This window comes from Mastacembelus armatus, chromosome 10 (genome assembly GCF_900324485.2).
Source record: "Mastacembelus armatus chromosome 10, fMasArm1.2, whole genome shotgun sequence".
Lineage (NCBI taxonomy): Eukaryota > Metazoa > Chordata > Actinopteri > Synbranchiformes > Mastacembelidae > Mastacembelus > Mastacembelus armatus.
The window spans coordinates 7,914,855-7,937,778 of record NC_046642.1 but is presented as its reverse complement, the minus strand read 5'-3'; the positions used below and the strand labels follow the sequence as shown (position 1 = coordinate 7,937,778).

Here is a 22,924-nt window from a genome sequence, read left to right as displayed (position 1 = left end):
CTGTCCAGTGAATACAATTCATTGTTAAATCTGGTGATCTAAAATGAAAGTGTAAAATTTAAAGCAATCTATTAGCAGAAATGGAATATATCATTCATAAATCTGTTGTCATTAGTGTGTAACCACCTGAAAATACCATCTGCTGCATTTTCTTAATCTTAGAATAAAGATTTTAAATCTACATAGGGAGCAGGTTTCTACTGTTTCTACAGTAATACAGTAACGGACAAAGGGAATCACATTTTACTTTAAAGGTTATGGCCAATGTACCCTCCCTATGCTTCCATTATTTACCACTCTACTGGCCCATCCAGGGTCACAGGGGGTGCAGCCAATCCCAGGTGATGTTGGGCGTGAGGTGGGGTACACAGATCGCATGGTTTGTACCATTTACTAATGGTTACAAATTTATTGAGATCTTGCAAAAGAGATAACGCGATCAGTGAAAAAACCACCAACATTGTCTTTTAAGGTGCTCCATAGCTGTTGGCCCTGATATATGTTGTTGTTTTTAGAGCTGCACCTCCTGAATGTTTATGACAGACACAATTAAAAGAATAAGGTCAGCCTAAAGTAGAAAAAAATATCAGAATCTTCCTTTAATGTGCGTTCAAGTAAAAGTAGCCATAACTTTAAAAATACTTCATTAGAGAGTCCTGTAATCGTACCTGTACTTAACATAAATTGTAGGAGTACGTGAAGCACAAAGTATACATGAACTACTTAATACATATAAAACAACACATCATATTTCATAAACTGGTCATGTATTTCATATGTGAACTTAGATAACCAACTAAAAGTTCTGTAAAATAAGTGCAGTAACCTAAAACAGTGCAATATTCCTCCTTGACATGTAGTAGAGTAGTAGTATAAAGTTCCATAAAATTGAATTACCTATAAATTAACATACTGCCATTAGTTTTAATTATTTTAGCATCCACAGTTTCTGTTCTCCCATTAATTTCTCTGTATTCATATTTGCACATGACACACACCTGGGACCATGTGACTGTCACACAGAAGACTTTCCAGTCATAGCAGAAGTAATGAGTTATGAGCTGAGCTGAGCCACCTAGCAGGTTCGTCCAGCTATACATCTCAAAACTTACAGTATTTCATGATCTTTTCTTCACCACATGAGTTTACAGTGTCACTAACAGTGACGACACCAAAATATGCATGAATGCTGTTGGCATTTTTGCTCTTTGTTGCTGTGGTTTCAGCATTTAGGGGAATCACGAGGCAGGTCACCTGACCTGACTTCTCATATGTTTCACCTGACTGTAGCACTCACTTAAACGTTGGTGTTGCCGGCGAAATGCTATTGGACAAGTACAAGCGCATTGTGACTTCATTGGTCCGTACACATGTCAATCATCCAGGGGGTGGGTCGAACACGACAAGCACAAGGAAATAGATGTAGACAAAAACAGGCACTTGTCATTGTCTGTATGAAACTATAAAGGGGAAAATGTGTAAAGTTGCACATATCCTGGTTCTGTTCGTTTTGACGAGCCCCGCTACCCGCGCTTTGGACAATGGTTTGGCGCTGAAACCCACAATGGGCTGGCTGCACTGGGAGAGGTTCATGTGTAATACCGACTGTGACAACGACCCCGACAACTGCATCAGGTGAGACACGTCAAGCCTGACCTGTTTTTGACATTACTCACCGAAATACTTCACCCTGGCATGTAGACGTTCACTCCTAAAATCCAATAAAAGTGATTTGACTGTGATAGTGTTAACAATTACCTTTACAACTAAACTTTCCCACCGTGTACAGGAAGTGACGTGTTCACGCGTCCAAGCTGCAGAAACAAGAGAATTTAAATGAAAGAAAAGCCTAAACTTTATTGCGCTTACGACTCATTTCATCACTAGAATATGACAACAAAATCAAACAATGAGTTATGACACTTTCCAGTGTAATTATAATTTATCCATTATTTATTATTATACAGATATAAATATCTGTAAGGTAACAACAGAAATTTAAAGGCTTGAGATTTATTTAATGTGGATATGTGTGAGGGCAAAAATCCCTTAACATGGACCATCGGCTCTTGTTGCTCTGGCAGTGAGCGCCTGTTCATGCAGATGGCAGATGTGATGGTGAAGGAGGGCTGGAAAGAGGCCGGCTATGAGTACATCTGTATTGATGACTGCTGGCCCTCTACTCACCGCGATGCCCAGGGCCGCCTGCAGGCAGACCCCAAAAGATTCCCAGGGGGCATCAAGAAACTGGCCGACTATGTGAGTAGTAGATGTTAAAGAGGCTTGGAGATGCTGAATGTCAATATAACATTAATGGCATAATTCTATCAAAATCGCTCACTTTCCAGTTGGAAGCAGACAAATGAGTGTGGATAAGATTAGAGCAGTTATTTTAGTTTCCAGGGTTTAGGCCACATTATCAATACTGTACATGGTTATTCAGTGGTAAACTCTGCCATATTTAACACTGCCACAGATGTGCTTCCATGGGATGCAGTGTTACAGAGTCAGTGCTGCAGAGTGTCTAAGTTTGGAAATCTGACAAATAAAAAGTCTGGGAAGCTCTGGTTTGATAACTCTAAAAGTGATTACACAGTCAGATTACATATTCATTATACATACATTCGAGCCAACCTGCAATTATTTACATAATGAAGGAGAAGGGACCAGATGTGAAACCTGGGTTTCAGATTTCAGGGTGGTAGATGTTCAGCACCTGGAGCTGAGGGAGATACACAGGCATATATTATCTCATGTAGAAGCATGCTGTCGTTCATTCTCTTTAGAGAGTCGCAATGGAAAGTTTTCTGAGTTACCACTATAGCAGTCTGATTCCTGCACAGGCAGCTAAAAAGTACTACTTACCAGGAATTGAAGACATCTCCCCAGTGTTCAGCTGTGCAACATCGCCACCTGCAGTTTCAGCACTGAATGATTATTTTTCTGCTTTTAGGTTCATTCTAAGGGTCTGAAGTTGGGTATCTATGCAGATGTTGGGAAGTATACCTGTGCTGGATACCCTGGGAGTCTGGGTTACTATGAGACAGATGCTCAGACATTTGCTGACTGGGATGTGGATCTACTCAAATTTGATGGTTGTTACATGGACTGGACTTTACTGGGAGAAGGTGATTATTTAATTCAGAAATGTACAATTACTGAGACACAAATTGTCAGTTGAGTCCCTGATTAATGCTACCAAGTTCACCAAAAGAAAATGTTACTGTCTTCTGGTTAAGGTTACATAAACATGTCAAAGGCACTGAACAAAACTGGAAGAAGTATCCTGTACTCCTGTGAGTGGCCTTTGTATGAGTGGCCTCACCGACAGGTACATGGAAACCTTAAATATTTGTTAGTGATTCCTTGCTGCCTGATGAGATCCTACACCTTATGTTATGCTATGTAAAAGAGCATGTCTGTGCCTCCAGCCTAACTATACTGCCATTCGTGAGACCTGTAACCACTGGCGCAACTTTAATGATGTATACGACTCCTGGAGCTCTCTCAAATCCATCTTGGACTGGACTGCCTCTCATCAAGATGTCATTGCCCCCTCAGCTGGACCTGGAGGCTGGAACGACCCTGATATGGTACTGTGCAGTCAGTTTTTGCACAAATTAGGGAGCATTATCTTGTGGGTTATGGAAATGTTTTGGCCACTTTATTCACATTGTGACTGAAAAGTCAGTATGTCAGAAAATTTCCATAGTTAGTCAGTTGTATGTGGATTTTGTTACCTTTGTAGCTTGTTTCCTTCCAGTCTATACTAACCAGAAAAATATTTTCTAAAATGTCAAACTATTCCTTCTCATCACTTTAATGGGGATTTTGTATTTATGTCTAGTTTTAAAGTAATTTCAGTATCACTGAACCTACAATAAAAGGACTTCTCAGTATGAAGTTACTGATGCATTTAGACCTCTCATTAAAAGTACACTACCTTATTTGTATTTTAATAACATTGGTTCATTTCTTTAGCTGGTAATTGGGAACTTTGGTCTGAGTCATGACCAGCAGGAGTCTCAGATGGCATTGTGGACCATCATGGCAGCCCCTCTGCTCATGTCCAACGATCTGAGGAACATCTGTCCTCGCTCTAAGGAGCTGCTGCAGAACCAACACATCATAGACATCAGCCAGGACCCACTGGGCAAACAGGGATACCTCTCTGCTAAGGTGGGTATGACATACCTCATGTTCCCTTCACAGAATGACAGCTTTCATGCTATTTAGAAATGCTGAATGCACCATAGTCATCTGTACAAGGTTTATGGTCAGCAAACAAAAAACAATGGCAATGATTTTGATAAATGTGAGTAAAAGTGAATTTTTTCTAAAGGTGTTCAGTTTTGAAGTGTGGGAGAGGCCTCTGTCTAAGAACCGCCTGGCCATTGCTGTGCTGAACAAACAGGAGATCGGTAGTCCCCGAGGGTTTGCCATCAGAGCAGTTCCTGGATGGAAGATCTGTAACCCCCAGTGCAATGTGACACAGATCCTGCCTCAGTACAAGGAGATGGGCGTTCAGACGCCACAAAGCAAAATGATGGTATCAATCAACCCGTCAGGCACCGCTCTGCTGACTGTCACTCCCATCAGCAGTGACTTTAAGATGCAAAAACTGCACTGGCAGGACATGTCCATCTCACGCAAGCACAGCACCATTTTGTAGTTTTTAAGTGGTTGTGTGCTTTGTCTGCCTGAATTACTTTTAATTTGAAATTGTTTAGCTCTTTTTTTTCTGAATATACTGCCTGTGTAAAATTAAAAAGGGAAATGTTTTTAATCTAGAGTTTGCCTGAACCAGCTTGAATACAGCAATGCTAATAGTACACCTACTACCTTTAATTATGTTCAATTCACTGCAAATGTTTTGCACACTTAATGTGAACAACCAATACCAGACTATCAGTGAAGGTTATAAAATCTTAGACAATGCTTAAATTTTAGATGTCTGAAATAGTTAATCACAACTGAAGGAAAGGCCAAATTCCAAATCAAGTTTTCATACATTTATTGAAAACGGTGACAGCTCCATCCAGAAGACTGGGCCACAGTTTAGAACTGGATGACCTGGCCCTATAAGAGAAAAGATGGAAACTAGTTAAAATCATGCTCAAGCAGAGTTAACACAGTTGGTTCACTCCAAGTGCTGCTTATAGAGAAATGATATTATACTGTGACCATTATATAACATTTGTTTCATGATACTTAGAGGGTTTGCACAATTAGATGAACAGGTTTGCTTAATATTTGTAGGCTTAATCCTGTATCAAAAGCAAAGTCCAGCACAGTTGTATTACAAAATTGTAATGATTGAAAAAAAATGTGTGTGTGTGTATATATATATGTATATGTATATGCTGCTATACTGAAACATTACATGTTGAGATGCTCTCTTCAAAAGCAGGTTTCACCAAAAGCTTTATCCTCATGAGACATCAATTTAATGAAACAAGCAATCACAGGTTTTTCTTTTGTCCTCTATAGAAGGATTCACTGTATCATAAGATTTTTAGGATTAAAAGGTGCTACATAAATTAGTTACACCAAATAAAAACCAAATCTTCCTTGAAATCATCCTACTTGATCTCTCTATCATCACTTCACAAGGATTTGAGGTCAAGATTACAAAGATTTAAATTGTATATTCAATGTTAATTTAGCACAGATTATGCATAAAGCAATCAAATGTCTTGCAAGCAGGACAAAAATGTAGCATAAGGTAAAACGGGCAATTTGAGCAATTTTCTTAACGTGATTGAATATTTTGCTACTGTCAGCAAATGTGCTCTGGTCAAAGTGTAAGACTTTTTAAATTTTATGAACTCTGCATTAAAAGATTTGCTCAATGTCAGACAAGTTTTTTGCCTGCCCCTATGGTGTTATATTGGAAAATGTCACGAGTAGCACAAGGGCAGAATATTTCTGCATCCTCTGCTCCCTACACACATCATCTTTCTTTACCTACTGTCCTGAGATGTTCTAAAGCAAAAATAAATAGTACAGTGTACATACAAAAGGATGTGCTGATTACAAGCAATCCTGGCAATAATTCACTGTAAACTGGGAACAAAGACAGTTTAATCAGTTCCAGATAATGCATATGCCTACATTTTATCGTGCTTATTTTCAACATTTAACATTCCTGATATTTGTCAAGTTGCTATTCAGTTTTGTGCAATGAATCATAATAGATTCTAATTTCTGCATCTGCAGTGATATTTTTTTTTTTATCAATTTTTGTTATCACATTCTCAGTATATCACAGAATATATTAAGCTAAAATAAGCCTGTGCATCCACACTCTTGTTAGCAACAAAGAACTTTTAGAGATAACTGACTTTGCATCAGCTTTGGCCAAAATATGAAAGACAAGTGAAAGCATTAAAGCACACTGAAAATATACAGTACATTGTGGGACTGTGCATGCAGACATTACCTTTCTCTTCTTGTCACCACCCAACTCGAAGTGCTTGCATCTCTTGATGGCCAGCATTCTCTTGGATCTGCAGTTGGGCTCCACACACTCAAGCCTCAACACAATTTTCTTTGTAGTCTTAGCCTGGAAAGACATGGTTAGTTCAATATATTTAATATATTTAAAATTAATGTAATGTGTTCAAACCCACCATTCAAACCACAAAAATATGCAACTGAACATAATATAAAAACAGGAAATATTATAATCTTTGACTGAGAATGCATTCAGCATAAATACCTTCAGTGATAGCTAATTATAAATCATTTAGCTTGATTTTTGTTTTCCTGGCCTTACTAGCTGTACTTGACATTAACAGATCAAACAGCACTAGAAGACCGAACTCACCTTTTTTCGGAAAATGGGCTTTGTTTGACCACCGTACCCACTCTGCTTCCTGTCGTATCTCCTCTTACCTGTCAAACAGTCACAGTTCAGCTACAGTTTATGAGACAGCTCATTTCTCAGACATGACCAAAACTGCCAACACTCCCGTTTTTCCCCAGGAGTCTGCCATGTTTCATACCCATCTCCTGCTCTCCTCCCGTTTTGTTGTTATATATTATTATATCTCCATTATTTAATTCCCATAAACATTGTTATATGAATAATCACGTCGCTATATTATTACAAGGTTGTCCAGTTGCCAGATCTTGTATGAAATACATCCTACTCATAAACGAAACATAATACAAATTTCAACCCATTTGTGACATCAACCTGGCAACCTGCAACCCAGTTGTGCTGTTATCTGTGCAGATAGTAATGCTCAAAGTTGAATAAAGCATCACTGGTAGAAAACCCAGGTGGTGCTCCAAAATAAAACAAATATCCAATTTTAAAATTAAAACTTTGCACATTACTATCTGCACAGATAACAGCACAACTGTGTTGCAGGTTGAGGTCACAAATGGGTTGAATGGGTTGTATTATGTTTCATTTATGAGTAGGATGCATTTCATAAAAGCTGGACAGATATATCAAATTGAAAAACACATGCCTTTTGCAAAGCCCGTTTACATTAAATCACAATAGCACAATCACTAAGCAGAGGCACAGAAGGGCACAGCAGCTGTGTTATAAGCGGTTTATGTTTTGCAATTTGTAATAAGTATAAAGGCACATAAATCAGGTTATAAACATATACTACCGACACCCCCAGGTTACAGTTCCCCCAGATATTGGTAGCCACATGTTGACAGGTATAGATATGACCCCAATGATCAACAAAAGACTATTCACCCTGTGCATAGAGGGAATCCTTTCCCTTCTTGTACTGGGTCACTTTGTGGGGCTGGTGCTTCTTGCACTTCTTGCAGTAGGTCCTGCGGGTCTTCGGGACGTTCACCTGAACACAGAAAGCAAAACACACTTTGAGTAGATTAAACACGAAGGCTGAATTACTTCAAGCCTGATCCCGCTGACACAACGTAAATCGTTTAGCTTGTAGTGGCCCGGCCACAGTGCAGGCAGCGTATGCTAACACAAGCTAACATGTTAGCCTTAATTAGCTTTACACAATTAGCTAAGTTTTTACATAAAAGGCGCTTAAACCTCTTAAACTCCAATAACTAAACACAATATCAGCCGTCTGCCTGCCAAGACATTTGCTCTGAGTCTCATGTGAATCACATTTTCGTGAAGTCGACGTGGGTCACAGAAAAACCATGACTAGCAGCTGCGCTTCATCACCGGGAAAAGCCATTAAAACAACATAAACGACCAGCAAATAAAAAATAACACCATCGACGTGTGTGTCCAAGCTTTGTTCACACATCGTAACTATTTACGTGCACAAACGACACTGTACTCGGCAAGATTCAACGCGATTGTACCAAATGTATCCGTGTAATATTTTCGTACCATGGTTGCGACCCGATGCAGAGCAAAAGAGGAAGACAGAAGCCGGAAGCAGTTCTTAAAGTTGAGCTCAGCGATGAACAGGCTGCAGGGCTGCTGTCTGCCCCCTAGCGGGTGGATGTGTCTGGTGGACAAAAATGCAAATCCCAAAAAGCTGATATATACATATATAGATTTTATTTTATTATTATTTTTTTTTAAATACAGACATGATTTAGGTTACACATTAAGTATTTGTAATGCCCAATTAGCAGACTTTCTAATGCCAGCAGAAGTTTTATTTGAAGTGTTTTTTTAATCTCTTGTCCCTGTAATAATCAAATTAGCAGGAGACAATAAAAAATACATTCAAATAATAGTGTAACGTTCACTTAAAGCATTACCTGAATAATGTGCTGTGTTAGTGCTTTGTCTTCTTCCACTTATCACCAAAACTGTCCACAGGGCTGATATGAAAATGAGCAGGAAGAAAAAGGGGAAGTAAGCAGAGTCGATTCCTCTTCGTGGGTGGGTTTAAGTTTCTTGCATCACAGACAAACACACATTTTATGGAAGGCGAGCAACTAAGGGAAAGGTTTATGCCATTGCTCCAAGCCTCAGCATCTGTCTGATGTGTGACTTTTTGAGTGTGTGGGTAAGTCACAAAACTCTTTAAATGTAGGTTGTAAAGGTCATGTATTTTAGACATTTGGTTACAGTTGTGTGAGTGACAGAAGCAGCATTATGTTTGTATTTCTTTTAAAAGGCTGTGGACAAAGGGAGTAGAAAGTAATACGTAGATATGAGCAAAGACTTAACTGAAACACACCAATGTTCAGTTTGTATGCAAATTCTAAATAATGTGCGTCCTCACCACAGGACCACAAATACATAAGACATATCATAGTGATATTATCTATGTCAATGCAAAGATATCATACTTGTTTCACAATGGTGTACGCTGGTTAATTCTGCTGTACTTTGCAGTTTTGACAATGTGTTGCATGTTTGTTAAACCTTAGTGTTATTACATCTTGGAGTGGTTTAGCCATATGATGGGTGAAGTCAGTACTTTTATAATCTATGCATGACCGAATTTCCCCCTGGGGATTATTAAACTTTATCTTATCTTAGATCTTTTCTGTTCTGAATTAGTGAATATTCTTCTCTATTCTAATTTGAGAAGTTAATTTACTTAGTTGTATTATGGGAAATCTAAAATCCTATTTTTGTGTTCTGACACCTGACCTCTATAGAAGACAACAACAGTAAATTGATGAGGTACCCTGACAAATGTGGGGGACTATTCTTTGAGGTTAAAACTGTCTCCTATAATTTAAACATAATATACTTCTCTGACTGTGTCTTGTATACACACACATACACACACTTTTTTTTTGCATAAACAACTTATCTAACAGGAACATGTCAGGAAAGAGACCATCTTGACAGGTTCCTGTTAAAACAGCTCTTTCATGATATGCCTGTGTTTGCTGTGTCATAGCTACTGGACATTACACAACTGCATTTCATCCAAGAACATGTTCATTTGTGTTTAGAACTTATTTAACTGGGTCTTTGTCATCTTAATGCTTGCACAGGACATTTGTGCACAAGACAGTGCATGGTAACACAGCAATATGTGTTACCCATGATTCTTACATCCACCCAGGTCTAATCTGTCTATCTACATATACATATATAGAACACTGAATTTCACAACCAAAGAACACACAAGCAAGTCAAAAAACAAGCATTAGGAAATAAGAGTTGTGTTGTGCAGAAAACAGTACTGAATTCCGCAGTATATAAAAGAGTGTTGCATATAGTTGTATTTGCCTATATGATGCATAACAGCACACACCTCATGTATGTAACATACAATTTAAATTTACCAATGACAGAAAACTACATTTGAGACAGATATCATGTCAGGCTGAAGTGCTGTTGGGCACAGTTTTTTTTCTCTCTTCGTATTGCAGTACAGCACTGATGCAACTTCCCTATCAGTTTGTCTTCGTCGGCCACTATGAGTCAACTCCCTTCGAAAAAGAAATAAGAAAATTCTCTTCTGGTGGTCATGATACACTGAAATACAGATGCACAGTTTCAGCTGACTGGCTCTCAGAGAGAAAGAATGGGATGGTACATAATTCATCAGTTTGCTGACCTCTTCTTAAGTTAGTGATGTGAGACAACATTGGATTGCAAAGAATGAGGAATGAGTAAATAATGTTTTCACAGAATAGGGAACACAGCTGTCTGTTCATCATGGCACAAACAATGCTAGCAGGTATTGTCACTCCAGTGTGAAGAAATGTCATGCAGAGAGTGACAGAAGCTTCTAGTGGTGTCACAGTTCAGCTGATAGAAGGAAGTGCTCACAAGCTGAAAATAGGCTGAGTTGAAGTGCAAACATATCAGACTAACAGACTGTGTTAAAAGGAGTTTGGGCATCTGATAGCCCATGGTTGACCTGGGATTATTACACTATGACTTCCTACTGCAGTGCCTTATGGGCTTTTTTTTGTTGTATTTGTTAATGTTATGCTGTCCCACTAAGCTCAGCTGTGGTGTAAACAGAAGCCTTATTTTGTTATAAAGATGGAAGTTTCATTTCAGCACTAGTGGTTACCAGGTGCTGTAAACAAGACACAGTAAACTTTCATAAATTAACAGAGAGTTTTTGCCTTTTATCTTATAATGCAGGTAAATTGTAATTATATGAGTGAGTATTTCCCACTACAATACCATACTGTGCATTTGGGTAATTGTGATGATGACTGGACTATAGTACCTGGGAAAACAGATGTGCCATATGAGGAAATTTTGGAAATGGAGGATGCTGCTGGCATGAAAAGCAGGGCTTATGCAAACTACAGCTAATCACACACTGATACATGCTCATACACATGTTGCATGTCTCTTCAAAATTTTCCAGATCTCCAGTCGTGTGAGCTGCAGTGACGTTGCTCTGACTATATGTAAAGTGGGTAGGTATTAACTTAAATTCTGCAAGCATACTTTTAAAACTTTTCGAAGGAAATGGCCACACTGAATAATAAAGTGGTAAGTGCAACGCAATCTAAGGCTACTTTATAATGCTAAGGAAACCACAGTTAGAATAGTCACAGTTCTCACCATTACTGCCTGAGTCAAGGCACAAATGTACTGCTACTATACTCATTCATTATTCCTTGTTCCAATATAGATCAAACCCAGCTAAATCATGTCAGAAAATATACTGGAAGAAATCTTCATTAAACGATCTCAACAGAAGAAGAAGACATCTCCCTTGAACTACAAAGAGAGATTGTTCATTCTCACCCAGAAGAAAATAGCCTACTATGATTTTGATCCTGAGAAAGGGGTATGTATTTGGAACTGTAGAAACTCTTTTATTGAAATAAAGCTTCACATCAACGGTAATTTCAAAAGACCTGTGCAGCCACATTTGTCTGTTTATCCCGAGTTACCTGACTGTTTCCTCATCTGTTAAGCAGAAGCGAAAAGGTTTGAGAGGGTCAGTTGACATCGAGAAGATCAAGTGCGTAGAGAGTGTCCAGCCAGAGCCCAATACCCCACAAGAGCGCATGTATGCATTCCAGGTAGATGTTTTTGTCCATTCGCTTCTGTAGGAGAAAGAGACTGTTCAGACACTGACTCACTGCAATTAAAAAACAGAAACAAAAAACAGACAAACCAGCAATGACGTAAATAAGCAAGAATACCATAATACTGTCAGTTTAGGAAACTGTGAAATAATAACTAAGTAAAAAAGGCGTATTATCCACAATGTACTCTTTATTTGATAGTATTCTCCATTTTCTGTCATTTTCTAAAAAAAAAATGTAGAAGCTGCAAGAGGTAGGAGTGACAAGACCAATTTTTTTCACTAGAATAAAACATTATGGAAAAACACTGCTGTTAATAATGTGAAAGTCTATTGTTAAGAAGTGAAACCATCTTTCACACTCAGGTGAACTAGGGACTTTCAGTGACCATGCAGATGTTGCATACTTGTTAAACCACGAGACAAGGTAGCAAGGTGACAAATGTGTCTGGCTGTCATTAGCATCTATGGGTGATGTTTCTGCAATATATTTTGCAATACTGTCTATGTGAGAGATTACATGAGTTTCTATTTTTTTATTTTTACCACAGATCATTTATGACGAAGGGCCATTGTATATCTTTGCAAAGAATGATGATGTTCGGGCTCAGTGGATAAAGAAGCTGAAAGAGAGTAAGTATGCATCCAAATTTATGGATATGTGCCTTGTCAGTTACCACATCTTATATGTGCAATATTAGACCATATCTTTGCATCACTGCCTGTACAAATGCAAATTGATTCAGTGTAAATGTCCCGTGTATGTGTGCGTGTGTTTGTTTCCATATGTGTGCATAGTGGTGCGCTTCAACAAAGATCTGATGCAGAAGTACCATCCTTGTTTCTGGGCTGATGGGGTGTGGCTGTGTTGCCACCAGGAAGTTAAACAAGCTATGGGTTGCAAGGTGCTAGATAGTAAGAATGGTGAGAACAAATTTCTTTTTGATTCACAATATACAGTAATCAAAAATTACACTGTAAATGAATCAATTTAAATGTTAAATAATGTCATTTATAGGCTTAACATGTGGGCGAAGGCTATCCAGGAAACCGCTTCCTCCTACCCCAACAGAGGTACAGATTCAGTCCTTTTAGATCGATATTCACCAAATACAGACAGACTAATCTGATCTATAATGCAACCACTATTAATACACTGATTCAGGAGAAGACTGGTCGGCCATTACCTCCACAGCCTCAGGAGCCATCTGGACCCTCTGTAGGCATGATTGTCATAGCTGAGTATAATTACACACCCATGACAGAGCAAGACCTGGAGCTGAGGAAGGATGAAGAGTACACCATCCTCGAGATGTCTGACACGAACTGGTGGAGAGCCCGAGACAAATATGGGTGAGATGAGTGAGATACAAACAAATGATTACTCACATACAAATATGTACTGATGCCTTTGAAGCACATGTATTAAAACAAATGGATGAAGAGCAGGAGAAAGCTCCCAGAGTAAACATGCAGATCTGCATATATATTTATGTACGGATGTGGTACTGTACTTTATCAAACAAACTTGTCTTCTGCTATTAATATAACCATGACACACACTTGATTGTATATTTGTGAATTTGAACATTAGCATTATTAATATCTACAATGCCTTTTGTTTTCGTATGCAGAAAAGAAGGCTACATACCCAGCAATTACGTTGTGGAAACAGAAAATGGGCTAGAAAGATTTGAGTGAGTATTGGTACATTATTACTGTCCTAAACTGCTGTTTTTATGCTCCAAGATGAATACTTTAGAAAGTTTTTAGTATATCAATATATTTTCTGCAAGGAGTATAAAGATTTATATAGATATTCACATTTTTTTCCCCAGCTGGTATTGCAAGAATATGAACCGTAGCCAGGCAGAAATGCTGTTAAAGACTGAGGTAAACTCTGACACAAAAAATGTTTTAGGAAAACAGTTTTTAAATGTTTTTTTACATATTACAAATTAGTTAATAAATGGATATTGTTTCATTTCTCAGAACAAAGATGGAGGCTTCTTGGTACGGGACTCAAGCAAGGCTGGGAAGTACACCGTGTCTCTATTCAGTAAGGGTGGAGGGTGAGTGAGTTAACCATTACTGCATGGTTCACCATTTATATACTTTATCCACTAGATGCAATCATGTGTGAAGATACCAAAAAAAAAAAAGAACTGAAATGAAAGCGGAAACAGTGGGTGAAAGAGGGACAGAGATGTAAATTTTTTCATGCAAAACCACCTGGACTAATCTGCCTGCAGAACTTCATCATGGAGCTCCAAGACTGAATTACACTGTGAATAGCAATGGCATACTCAGGCATACGTGACAAATGATAAGGTTCTGTGTTGATGAAAACTTACTGACAAAATCTCTTTTAAGTTACTCTTTTTCTTCACACTGCAGGGAAACTGGTGGAAGCTGCAGGCATTATAACATCTGCACCACCCCCCAGGGCCAGTTTTATCTGGCTGAGAAGCATAATTTCAGCACCATCCCAGAGCTCATCAACTACCATCAGCACAATGCAGCAGGTTAATACAGTAACTCTGAACATACAGATATATAACAAAGCAATTTTCAGATTTAATTCTCTATAATTTATCATACAATAAAATAGGTTTAAAATGTATATACAGGCCACAGGTAAAGCAAACAAAATAGACATAAAAACATCATATTAAAAACAATTAAGACAATCCAAACATATCCATCCAAAATGTTAACATTAGAGGTAACAATGTGATTTTATCTCCCTCATTAGGTATGGTTAGCAGACTAAAATACATTGTATCTAACCGGGCGCGGCCTCCATCAACAGCAGGGCTTGGCTATGGTAAGAGTATGACTATGTCAGTATCAGTATGACAGAGCATAAACACATCTGGTTCTTGGCTTTTCATTATTTGCTGAATATGTTGTGTTGTTAGGTAAGGTTGTGAGTCTAATTATTTCTTTGCATTGTACAGTGACCACCTGGAGTCTTGTCACTATGGGTTTGCTCAGAAATCAGTGAAGATATATAACGCTCCTTAAAAACACAGCCTGTTTTTTAACACTTGTAAGAATTAAACACTATGTGGACTTTAGAGGTGCTGCTAGGTGTATTGTGCTACCTTTTGGAGAGTCAGGATACGTGTTTTTTCCTATTGCTAGTCTATATGTAAAACTAAGCTGGTGCTGGCCAAATCTTATCACTCTCTGAGATTTGAGAGCGTTCTTTAATGTGGATACTGCAGGTATAAAAGTGCTCCTCCATTCCCTTTTGTTTGCTCTAGGCGTGTGGGAGATTGACCCCCACTGCCTCACCTTCATCAAGGATCTGGGCACTGGTCAGTTCGGAGTGGTGAAGTATGGGAAGTGGCAAGGCAAACATGACGTGGCTATTAAGATGATTAAAGAGGGCTCCATGTCTGAAGATGATTTCATAGAAGAGGCCAAAATCATGATGTAAGCAAAACTGAATTAGTCTGCATTTGGACTATTCCTGATTACACAACTTGGTGAATGGACTAGAGTCTATGTTGTTTTGTGTGCAAGATTCATAAAACTGGTGTGCCATAGTGTGAAATTTATGTTCGGTAACTTCTGTGAGAAAAACTACTTCCCTTTTTGCTCAAACCAGGAAACTTCGCCATGAGAACCTCGTCCAGCTGTATGGTGTCTGCACCAAACACAGACCCATTTACATAGTGACTGAGTTTCTTTCAAATGGCTGCCTGCTGACCTACCTCAGGGAAGGCCTCAAACAGCATCCAACAACTGTCCAGCTCCTTGAGATTTGTAAAGACGTCGCTGAGGGCATGGCCTATCTCGAGTCGCAGCAGTTCATCCACAGAGACCTGGTCAGAGACAAAGATTCTGTGTAACTGTGTGAAAAATACCCCATTACATTCCAACATCACTGCGTCATGCTATGTTGAGACACACTGGGGTTATATGTTTGAAAATGGAGATAAAAGTTTAATGATTACATTTAAATCAAGAATATTATTTGTTTAATCCTCAGGCAGCCAGGAACTGTTTAGTAGATGGCAATGGCACTGTTAAAGTGACTGACTTTGGACTATCAAGGTAAAATAGTTCATGAGTTAAAAGACACATACAAGTACACTTTCTGTCTTTAGTTCAGTGGTGAAATTAACTAATTACTCTGACTCAAAACCTGCAGTTATGTATAATTACAATATTGTTATCTACCTAAACATAACAAATACATAAGTAATATAATATTTTTAACATACAAGTCATTTTTTCTTCACAATGACCATGTTTACTTTTGATCCGTAGGTACAAATAGTGGACATTACAATATTTGACAATGCAAAACTTTTGCATGTATAGCGTACATAGTGGTATTTGTACTTTTACATTTTAAGTGAAGATTCTTCCATCTCAGGTATGTCTTAGATGATGAGTACACAAGCTCGGCAGGTTCTAAGTTCCCTGTTCGCTGGTCACCTCCTGAGGTCCTCCTTTATTGCAAATTCAGCAGCAAGTCCGACATCTGGGCATATGGTGAGTAACCAAAACGTACAGTATATTTTTTAGTTAAATTGCAAGGTCCCTCCTGCATTTTTGGTAGTGTAGTGTGTGTGTAAATGTCTTCACAAACTATAAATTACCATTAGTATTGAATGAGTCAGAAACATCATACATATTTTTTCATCACATTATCTATTTCCATAAATAGGGGTTCTCATGTGGGAGGTGTACACTTTGGGTTGGCTTCCGTATGAACGCCTAAGCAACACGGAAATAGCTGATCAAGTGCCCCGGGGCCTGCGCCTCTACCGCCCCCAGCTGGCCAATGAAAAGGTGTACAGCATTATGACAACCTGTTGGCATGATGTAAGTGAATTTTGTGTGTATTGTGACCAGTGGTAGAATGTATCTAACTACAGTGAAACTACATTTACTGAAGTACTTTCATAAGTATAATTTTGATGTACTTAAGAGGCAACCTTTGTTTTGTTTTCAGAAACCAGATGAGAGACCCACCTTTCATGAGCTGGCACTTACTGTTCAGGATGTGTTGTATGAGCTCCAGTAGACCCAAAGGTTTCCATCACCACCTCATCCAACGAACGGTTCATTCTGGTCCCCATGGAGCAGCAGCATTTCAGCCTGACCCTGGAAAGTTAGCAATCCTGAAAAACAGTTAACAACTTGAACATGGGACTACACAGCCACTTTGAGGTCTACTGTAATGTGAAAATGTGTAATAGAAATGGCGCTATAACTTAGTGATTAGTAGATTTCCTATCACGTGACAACAGTTCTAGCATTTGCCAATGTTTATATTTTATAGAAGGTTGTTGGATTAAAGAATATTATATCTGTCTTTTTGTGTTCTATGGAATCACTGTGTAATCTACACACATTTGCATGTGGAAACCATCTTTGTAAGAGCATGTCTATTGCACAAATAAAAGCCAAGTATGACAGGCTATGAAATGAATAACTATTCAAAATGACTGTCACAACATCTGATGGACTCAGTCAGATATGAACTTACGTTTACATAAACAGGTTTCATCTTTATTTCTTTAATGAAATACTGTTTCAAAAATTATATATTTTTGGAAGATTTTTAATTAGAACATTGTCTCATACAAGGAGCAATCATGGTGTCAACTGTGTTTTTCAAGCTTATGCATTTTTTATTAACTCGACTTTAATTTTCTGTCCATGAAATGTCCGATGGAAAATCAACTGAGATAATCAACTCAAAGTTGAACCCACTCGGAGTTTCCATCACGAGGTTAAAGTTCAGGATGAAGGTCAGGGTTGGTTAAACGTGCTTTCTAAAATAGACCCCTGATCTTTTCACTTGCTATAGAAATTACCCTGGTACTCGGCGGCTGCGGCTTTATGAAAAATTACGTGTATCGTGACGTACTACGTCACAAGAGCGCGCTCTATGATTGGCTGATATAATTCCTGTTTCCCGTCGTCCATTCACACATGTGAAGGTCAGAAATAGAGCCACAAGGGATTCGTAACTACAAGAATATTGGTCTTACAACCATCTTTTAGAAAAATATGGACGGTCAAGGAGCGACAGCCGACCCTCAGCTTCAACAGTTCATCGAAATCGAGTCTCAAAAGCAAAGATTTCAGCAGCTGGTGCATCAAATGACTGAGGTTTGCTGGGTGAGATGAGCTTTAAGCTAGCAGTGCACCTCTGCACTTTGCTTTTTACATGTGATTCATCAGCCAGCGTCTCTTATATTTAGTTACACACGTGGGTCTTACCTGCTGGGACCATATAATATCCAAACACATACAGTAGGCTACATGTAAGTTAGCCACATTTGCGACCTGAGTATCTCTCTCTCTGTATGACTGAACATTTCGTGAATAATTAACAGTGGTGAAGTAGGCCTGGTAATTCACATCTTTACTAAAGTAAAAATACTGATAGCACACTGTAAAAGTACTTTGTTACAAGTAATGCACTAACATGTTTTGTTTATTAAAATCATACTGGTATAATCGGGATATGAACTGTTGTAAATTTCTCAACGCAGAAAAAACGCGTCTGTGACTAATGTTGTAGATGGTTTGTGGAAACCACTTTAAAGCTCTGGCTAATTATTTACAATAAGGATTCATCTCCTGATCATATATTTGATTGAACAGTTGTTTGGTTTATAAATATTCAGAAATGAGTGAGATTAGTGATTAGTTGACCACTGACCTGTCACATGGTAGATGCCTGTTACTGTGTGCCTGTGCCCAGTGATCATCCGGGTGGTTTAGAGACATTCACAATTTGGAACATTTAACATTACAGACTATAAAAACATGCATGTGATAAAGTAATGAAAAGATTTTTAAAAAACTCTGGGACTACTACTACTGGGAAACCTTGTGTGACCTGTTGGTGCTCACCTAAACTGATCTTTCTGTTTCCAGGAGAAATGTATGGATAAACCTGGGCCAAAGCTGGACTCAAGGACAGAAAGTTGCTTTGTTAACTGTGTGGAGCGATTTATTGACACCAGCCAGTTCATCCTAAACAGACTGGAACAGACTCAGAGAGGCCGGGGCACATTCTCTGAGAACATGTCAGATTAAAAACCATCACTGTAAGGCTTGACGAGACACAGCCCTTGCTTTGTGAGCAGGCTGTGTGGTCCTCACAGCACTATGTTGCAGAACTGTCCAATCAACTGGAAGAAGGAACAGCATAAAGTGTTACTTTTGATACAAGTGCCTGAGAGTAACATTGCACATGGAGTCATGCAGAAGTCTAGGTTTTTATTTGGACTTTTTAAAAATTTTACTACTGTGATTCTGGTGTGTTAGTAGCAATGACCTGATGTTCATTTTTGTCAAGTTATTAAGTCAGTTCACTGGCAACACTGACCTTGAATGTGTTAATATCCAGTGGTTTAATGGGTGGGTACAGCAGACTGATGGACTGGTGGATGCATCTTGGACATTCAGTGTGCCAGCAGTTTTTGACATCCACAAGAACTTCACCATACACTCTGCTGTAATTGAAAAACGAACAAACGTCTTGACCGAAGGGGTGTGTTCGACATCTTAAGGTTCTGGACTGTACATATGCAATAAACAAAATGCCAAATATTTCTGTCTGTCATTTGGCAAACTTTTGTCAAACTTTTGTCAAGTAATGCTGTAGTTATGTTTTAATGAGCATTATCAAACACAAAAAGGTAACAGGTTTGTTACAGCTTGGCACATATTGGGAATGATTTTATACAGGGACAAAAACATTCTTTGGTGTGGTTTTATATGAGGTATTACAGTAACTAATCAGAACTACAACATATGACTGAAGTTTTGTCTTAATGGTTGTAAAACCATAGATTTCAACAATATACGATGAGGTTAAACAAAGAAATTACAATAGCAAAATTTACAATCTGGCTGATTTAGACTGTTACTAAATAAGTTTTTAAAGTTAATCTACCGTAAAATATTTACACAGCAGTAAACAAACATCCATGTGAATATAAAATATATTATCAACCGAAGGAAAAAGATGCAGATACATCAAATATGTATAACCAAGAAAGTAAATGTTATATGAATCTAATTGTGCCGATAGCAACAATATACCCACATTAAGGCGGCTTTGTTTATCCAGTGCATACTGCATTGTGTAAGACATACACTAATTTACCACATTGTACAGCTGAAATGTGCAATTAAGCTTTTTTCCCTAATTTTTCTAAAACAGTGACAAGACTTGGTTTACTTTAAGGAGCCCTCTGGTGTGTACCCCACCCTCCTTTTGAGCCTTCTTCTCTGGGCACCTTGAACTCATCCTCTGCTTTTGAATCATGGCTGGGAAGAGCCACATAAGGCTGGTGACCCCATGGAAAGCCCTGAGGACCCTTCTTTAGGTACAGTGGGAGAGAATCCCAACTAAAAGTAATGTCCTTGAAGGCATGGAGGAGGAATATCCCCAAAATGATGGTGAGGAACCCGCTAATTGTTCCCACTACTCCATCAGTAGTCATACTCAACCATTCCTTAAATAGGATAGCTGAGCAGGCCATGACAGAGGTGGTGAAGAAGACGTAGTAGATGGGCGTGACTATGGAGGTGTTAAAGATGTCCAGGGCCTTGTTCAGGTAATTGATCTGAACACTGACACAGAGTACCAGGCAGATGAGTAAGGACCAGAACAGGGGTTCCTTCAATACTGCTGTCCCAGCAAACAGCTCCTTAATGCCAATCCCCAGTCCCTTGACACAAGACACAGAGAGGGAGCCAATCACAGAGCAGATCAGGATGTAGACCAGCACATTCTTCTGTCCAAACCGCGGAGCCACTGCAAAGATAAGAACCAGGCTGCTTCCCACAACGCACACAGCAAACACAATGAAACCTAGTGGGAGCATTGAAAGCATTCGAGAATGAGTTAGTACCCTGAAAAAAAAAAAAAAAAAAATCCATCCAAACGTTATCTGGGATTTAGTTTTCACAGCATGGTTAATCAGTTCCCACAAATCAATTCACACTGTTCAAGCTCTCTACCTGGGTCTCTGAGCTTCTCAGCCATGGCACTGAGGGAAGCAACCTCTTCTTCCTGTGGGGCATGAATCACCATCACAGTGGATCCCAAGACGCACAGCAGACAACCAATCTTTCCATGCACATTCAGCCTCTCATTCAAAAAGTAAGAGGAGAGCACAGCACTGGAAAGAAAAACCAATATTGCAAGTGAAGTGTCAACACAAATGTTACTAATTTACAATATATTTTAGTTCTCAGCAAATAGATAGAAAAGACCTAAACTTTCTTCCCCAGTTTATATGTGGCTGCTCTCCATCTAGTTTTTTTCCCCCAGTGTAGAGGTAAATCTTTAAAATTAGTTCCAATGTTCTCTTGCAAGAGGGTAAATTGTGTCCTCAAACAGCTAGGCACAGTAGTTTCTAGCAAACTTCGCTCAGACAGGTGTATTTGCTGGGGACTGCCAGTTATGTCAATAAAACTTTAAGACAATTACCTCACGAGTACACTCAATGCACCGAGGGGAGTCACCAGTGTGGCAGGTGCAAATGCATATGCAGCGAAGTTTGCTGCCTCTCCGGCTCCCACTAAAACATATAAACATTCCCCATCAGGGTGCACACATGCAGAGCTGCTGCAGCTGAATAAATTTCAAGAAATTATTCTCTTCCAACCCACAAGTGCAAATGTGCTCTTTGGAGGAATGTGTACTTCAAAGATGGTGTAGGTGTTGCATCTACTGCAACAGCACCAGCAAAAATACCAATCCCACAAGAGGCTCTTTTCCACATGAAAACAAAGAGCACAGTGATTCTGGGTATGGCTGCTAAACAATATAACCACGCAACAAAAAACATTTTGACAAAAATGAATTCTGTTGATTATTTACTTACTTGAAATTAGCCCTGCCCACCACAGCCATTCTTTCAAGTAAGCATATCCTCCCTGACCTGTGAGATATAAAAACAGAACTGAAGTAAAATGTATGTCCTAACAGTTACAGGTTTCTTGCTGCAAGTGATTTCTTCCCTTTTTTACTTTAGGTTTAGGGTTTAACAGTTAATCAACAACAACTAACAACTAACTTATTAGCAAAACTTAATTATTTGACAATAAAGATCTGCAGGTCCTGCTAAAGTTCACACAGACTTCATAATATGTTATCTCCTGTCCCTGTTTCAGTCTTTACTGTGGTGGAATGTAGGTAAAACCATTTAGTCTTCAGATACTTTGATACTTCACGTTGGACTATCCTAGTTACAATTTTGTAACTTTTGATGCGTGTGTTTGATACCACAGTTAATCACATAATTTATCATCTCAGTCTAATCTTTAGTTGGAGTCCTTACGATGCATCACTACATTAATAGTCGAGCAATAGAAAATGACCCTGGAACTATTTCAATAATCTGTTTAGCGTTAAGTTTTAGAAACGTTTTTCTACAGCCAGCTAACTAAAGGTTAGTTTGATGCTTACAGTACCTGCTCGCATTGAACCCTTGCTGGCCAAACGCAGCAGACCTTTCTTCTTTAAGATGAAACTCGCACCGATAAAAATACTGGAGCTCACAGCGAGAGAGAGGCCGATGTAGAAGTCCACTCGGGTCGCTTCCATCTGAAACATTGGATAACGCAAAAAAAAAAAAAAAATCGCGTTTCCACGTTACATTAAAATAAACGATCCTCGATATGTGACTTTTCAAAAGTCGACCAACACGCACCCCGTGTATAACGTCACATGATAGGCTGACTTTCTCTACTGCGACGAGGCTGAAAGTGTTTTTAGACGACGAGAGCTGCCAAAAAACAGAAACTAGCACCTCCTCTAACTTTCCTTGGATTATGTAAAAATATTACATAGTGTAACTGACACTTGTTCGTATAGTTTATAAAATGTTTTATCTCCCGATGTCACGTCAAACCCATACGTCGTCCTTAACTGAACTACAGGAAGTGCAGCCGCTGATTGGCTGGTCGTCATCCTGGCACTTCCTGGTAATTGCCAG

The 22,924-nt window shown here is 38.9% G+C and overlaps 5 protein-coding genes across 8 annotated transcripts; 3 read left to right on the top strand and 2 right to left on the bottom strand.

Annotated features, from left to right (window-relative positions):
• Positions 1–1,393: 1,393 nt before the first annotated feature.
• gla (galactosidase, alpha) lies at positions 1,394–5,582 on the top strand. Its single transcript, XM_026331044.2, has 7 exons — positions 1,394–1,635; positions 2,085–2,259; positions 2,954–3,128; positions 3,240–3,331; positions 3,432–3,593; positions 3,982–4,179; positions 4,343–5,582. Exons 1-7 carry the CDS (start codon positions 1,475–1,477, stop codon positions 4,670–4,672), a joined length of 1,293 nt encoding a protein of 430 aa, XP_026186829.1. The 5' UTR covers positions 1,394–1,474; the 3' UTR covers positions 4,673–5,582.
• Positions 4,998–8,457, bottom strand: rpl36a (ribosomal protein L36A). The gene is made up of 5 exons (XM_026331046.1): positions 8,345–8,457; positions 7,724–7,829; positions 6,830–6,897; positions 6,443–6,565; positions 4,998–5,079 (listed from the first exon to the last, which is right to left on the bottom strand). Exons 1-5 carry the CDS (start codon positions 8,345–8,347, stop codon positions 5,059–5,061), a joined length of 321 nt encoding a protein of 106 aa, XP_026186831.1. The 5' UTR covers positions 8,348–8,457; the 3' UTR covers positions 4,998–5,058.
• Positions 8,458–8,859: 402 nt separating this feature from the next.
• btk (Bruton agammaglobulinemia tyrosine kinase) lies at positions 8,860–17,268 on the top strand. Of its 3 annotated transcripts, none has more exons than XM_026331042.1 (19): positions 8,860–8,975; positions 11,262–11,389; positions 11,532–11,690; positions 11,824–11,928; positions 12,485–12,566; positions 12,732–12,857; positions 12,952–13,007; positions 13,099–13,286; positions 13,568–13,630; positions 13,772–13,826; positions 13,926–14,005; positions 14,331–14,458; positions 14,689–14,760; positions 15,203–15,374; positions 15,550–15,769; positions 15,934–15,998; positions 16,324–16,442; positions 16,618–16,775; positions 16,906–17,268. In XM_026331042.1, exons 3-19 carry the CDS (start codon positions 11,550–11,552, stop codon positions 16,975–16,977), a joined length of 1,902 nt encoding a protein of 633 aa, XP_026186827.1. In that variant the 5' UTR covers positions 8,860–8,975; positions 11,262–11,389; positions 11,532–11,549; the 3' UTR covers positions 16,978–17,268. The 3 variants fall into 3 exon arrangements, with proteins under 3 accessions (XP_026186827.1, XP_026186826.1, XP_026186828.1); XM_026331041.1 differs by having other exon boundaries at positions 8,861–8,975; positions 11,262–11,313; XM_026331043.1 differs by lacking the exon at positions 11,262–11,389 and having other exon boundaries at positions 8,883–8,975.
• A 597-nt stretch (positions 17,269–17,865) lies between these two features.
• On the top strand, positions 17,866–19,426 carry timm8a (translocase of inner mitochondrial membrane 8 homolog A (yeast)). The gene is made up of 2 exons (XM_026331048.2): positions 17,866–18,080; positions 18,846–19,426. The coding sequence occupies exons 1-2, from the start codon at positions 17,970–17,972 to the stop codon at positions 19,005–19,007; spliced, it is 273 nt and encodes a 90-aa protein (XP_026186833.1). The 5' UTR covers positions 17,866–17,969; the 3' UTR covers positions 19,008–19,426.
• A 141-nt stretch (positions 19,427–19,567) lies between these two features.
• Positions 19,568–22,900, bottom strand: LOC113144814 (magnesium transporter NIPA2). 2 transcript variants are annotated; one of them, XM_026331045.2, is made up of 6 exons: positions 22,401–22,900; positions 21,812–21,868; positions 21,415–21,505; positions 20,943–21,103; positions 20,144–20,793; positions 19,568–20,090 (listed from the first exon to the last, which is right to left on the bottom strand). In XM_026331045.2, the coding sequence occupies exons 1-5, from the start codon at positions 22,540–22,542 to the stop codon at positions 20,159–20,161; spliced, it is 1,086 nt and encodes a 361-aa protein (XP_026186830.1). In that variant the 5' UTR covers positions 22,543–22,900; the 3' UTR covers positions 19,568–20,090; positions 20,144–20,158. The 2 variants fall into 2 exon arrangements, with proteins under 2 accessions (XP_026186830.1, XP_033181301.1); XM_033325410.1 differs by having other exon boundaries at positions 19,568–20,793; positions 22,401–22,897.
• Positions 22,901–22,924: the final 24 nt, after the last annotated feature.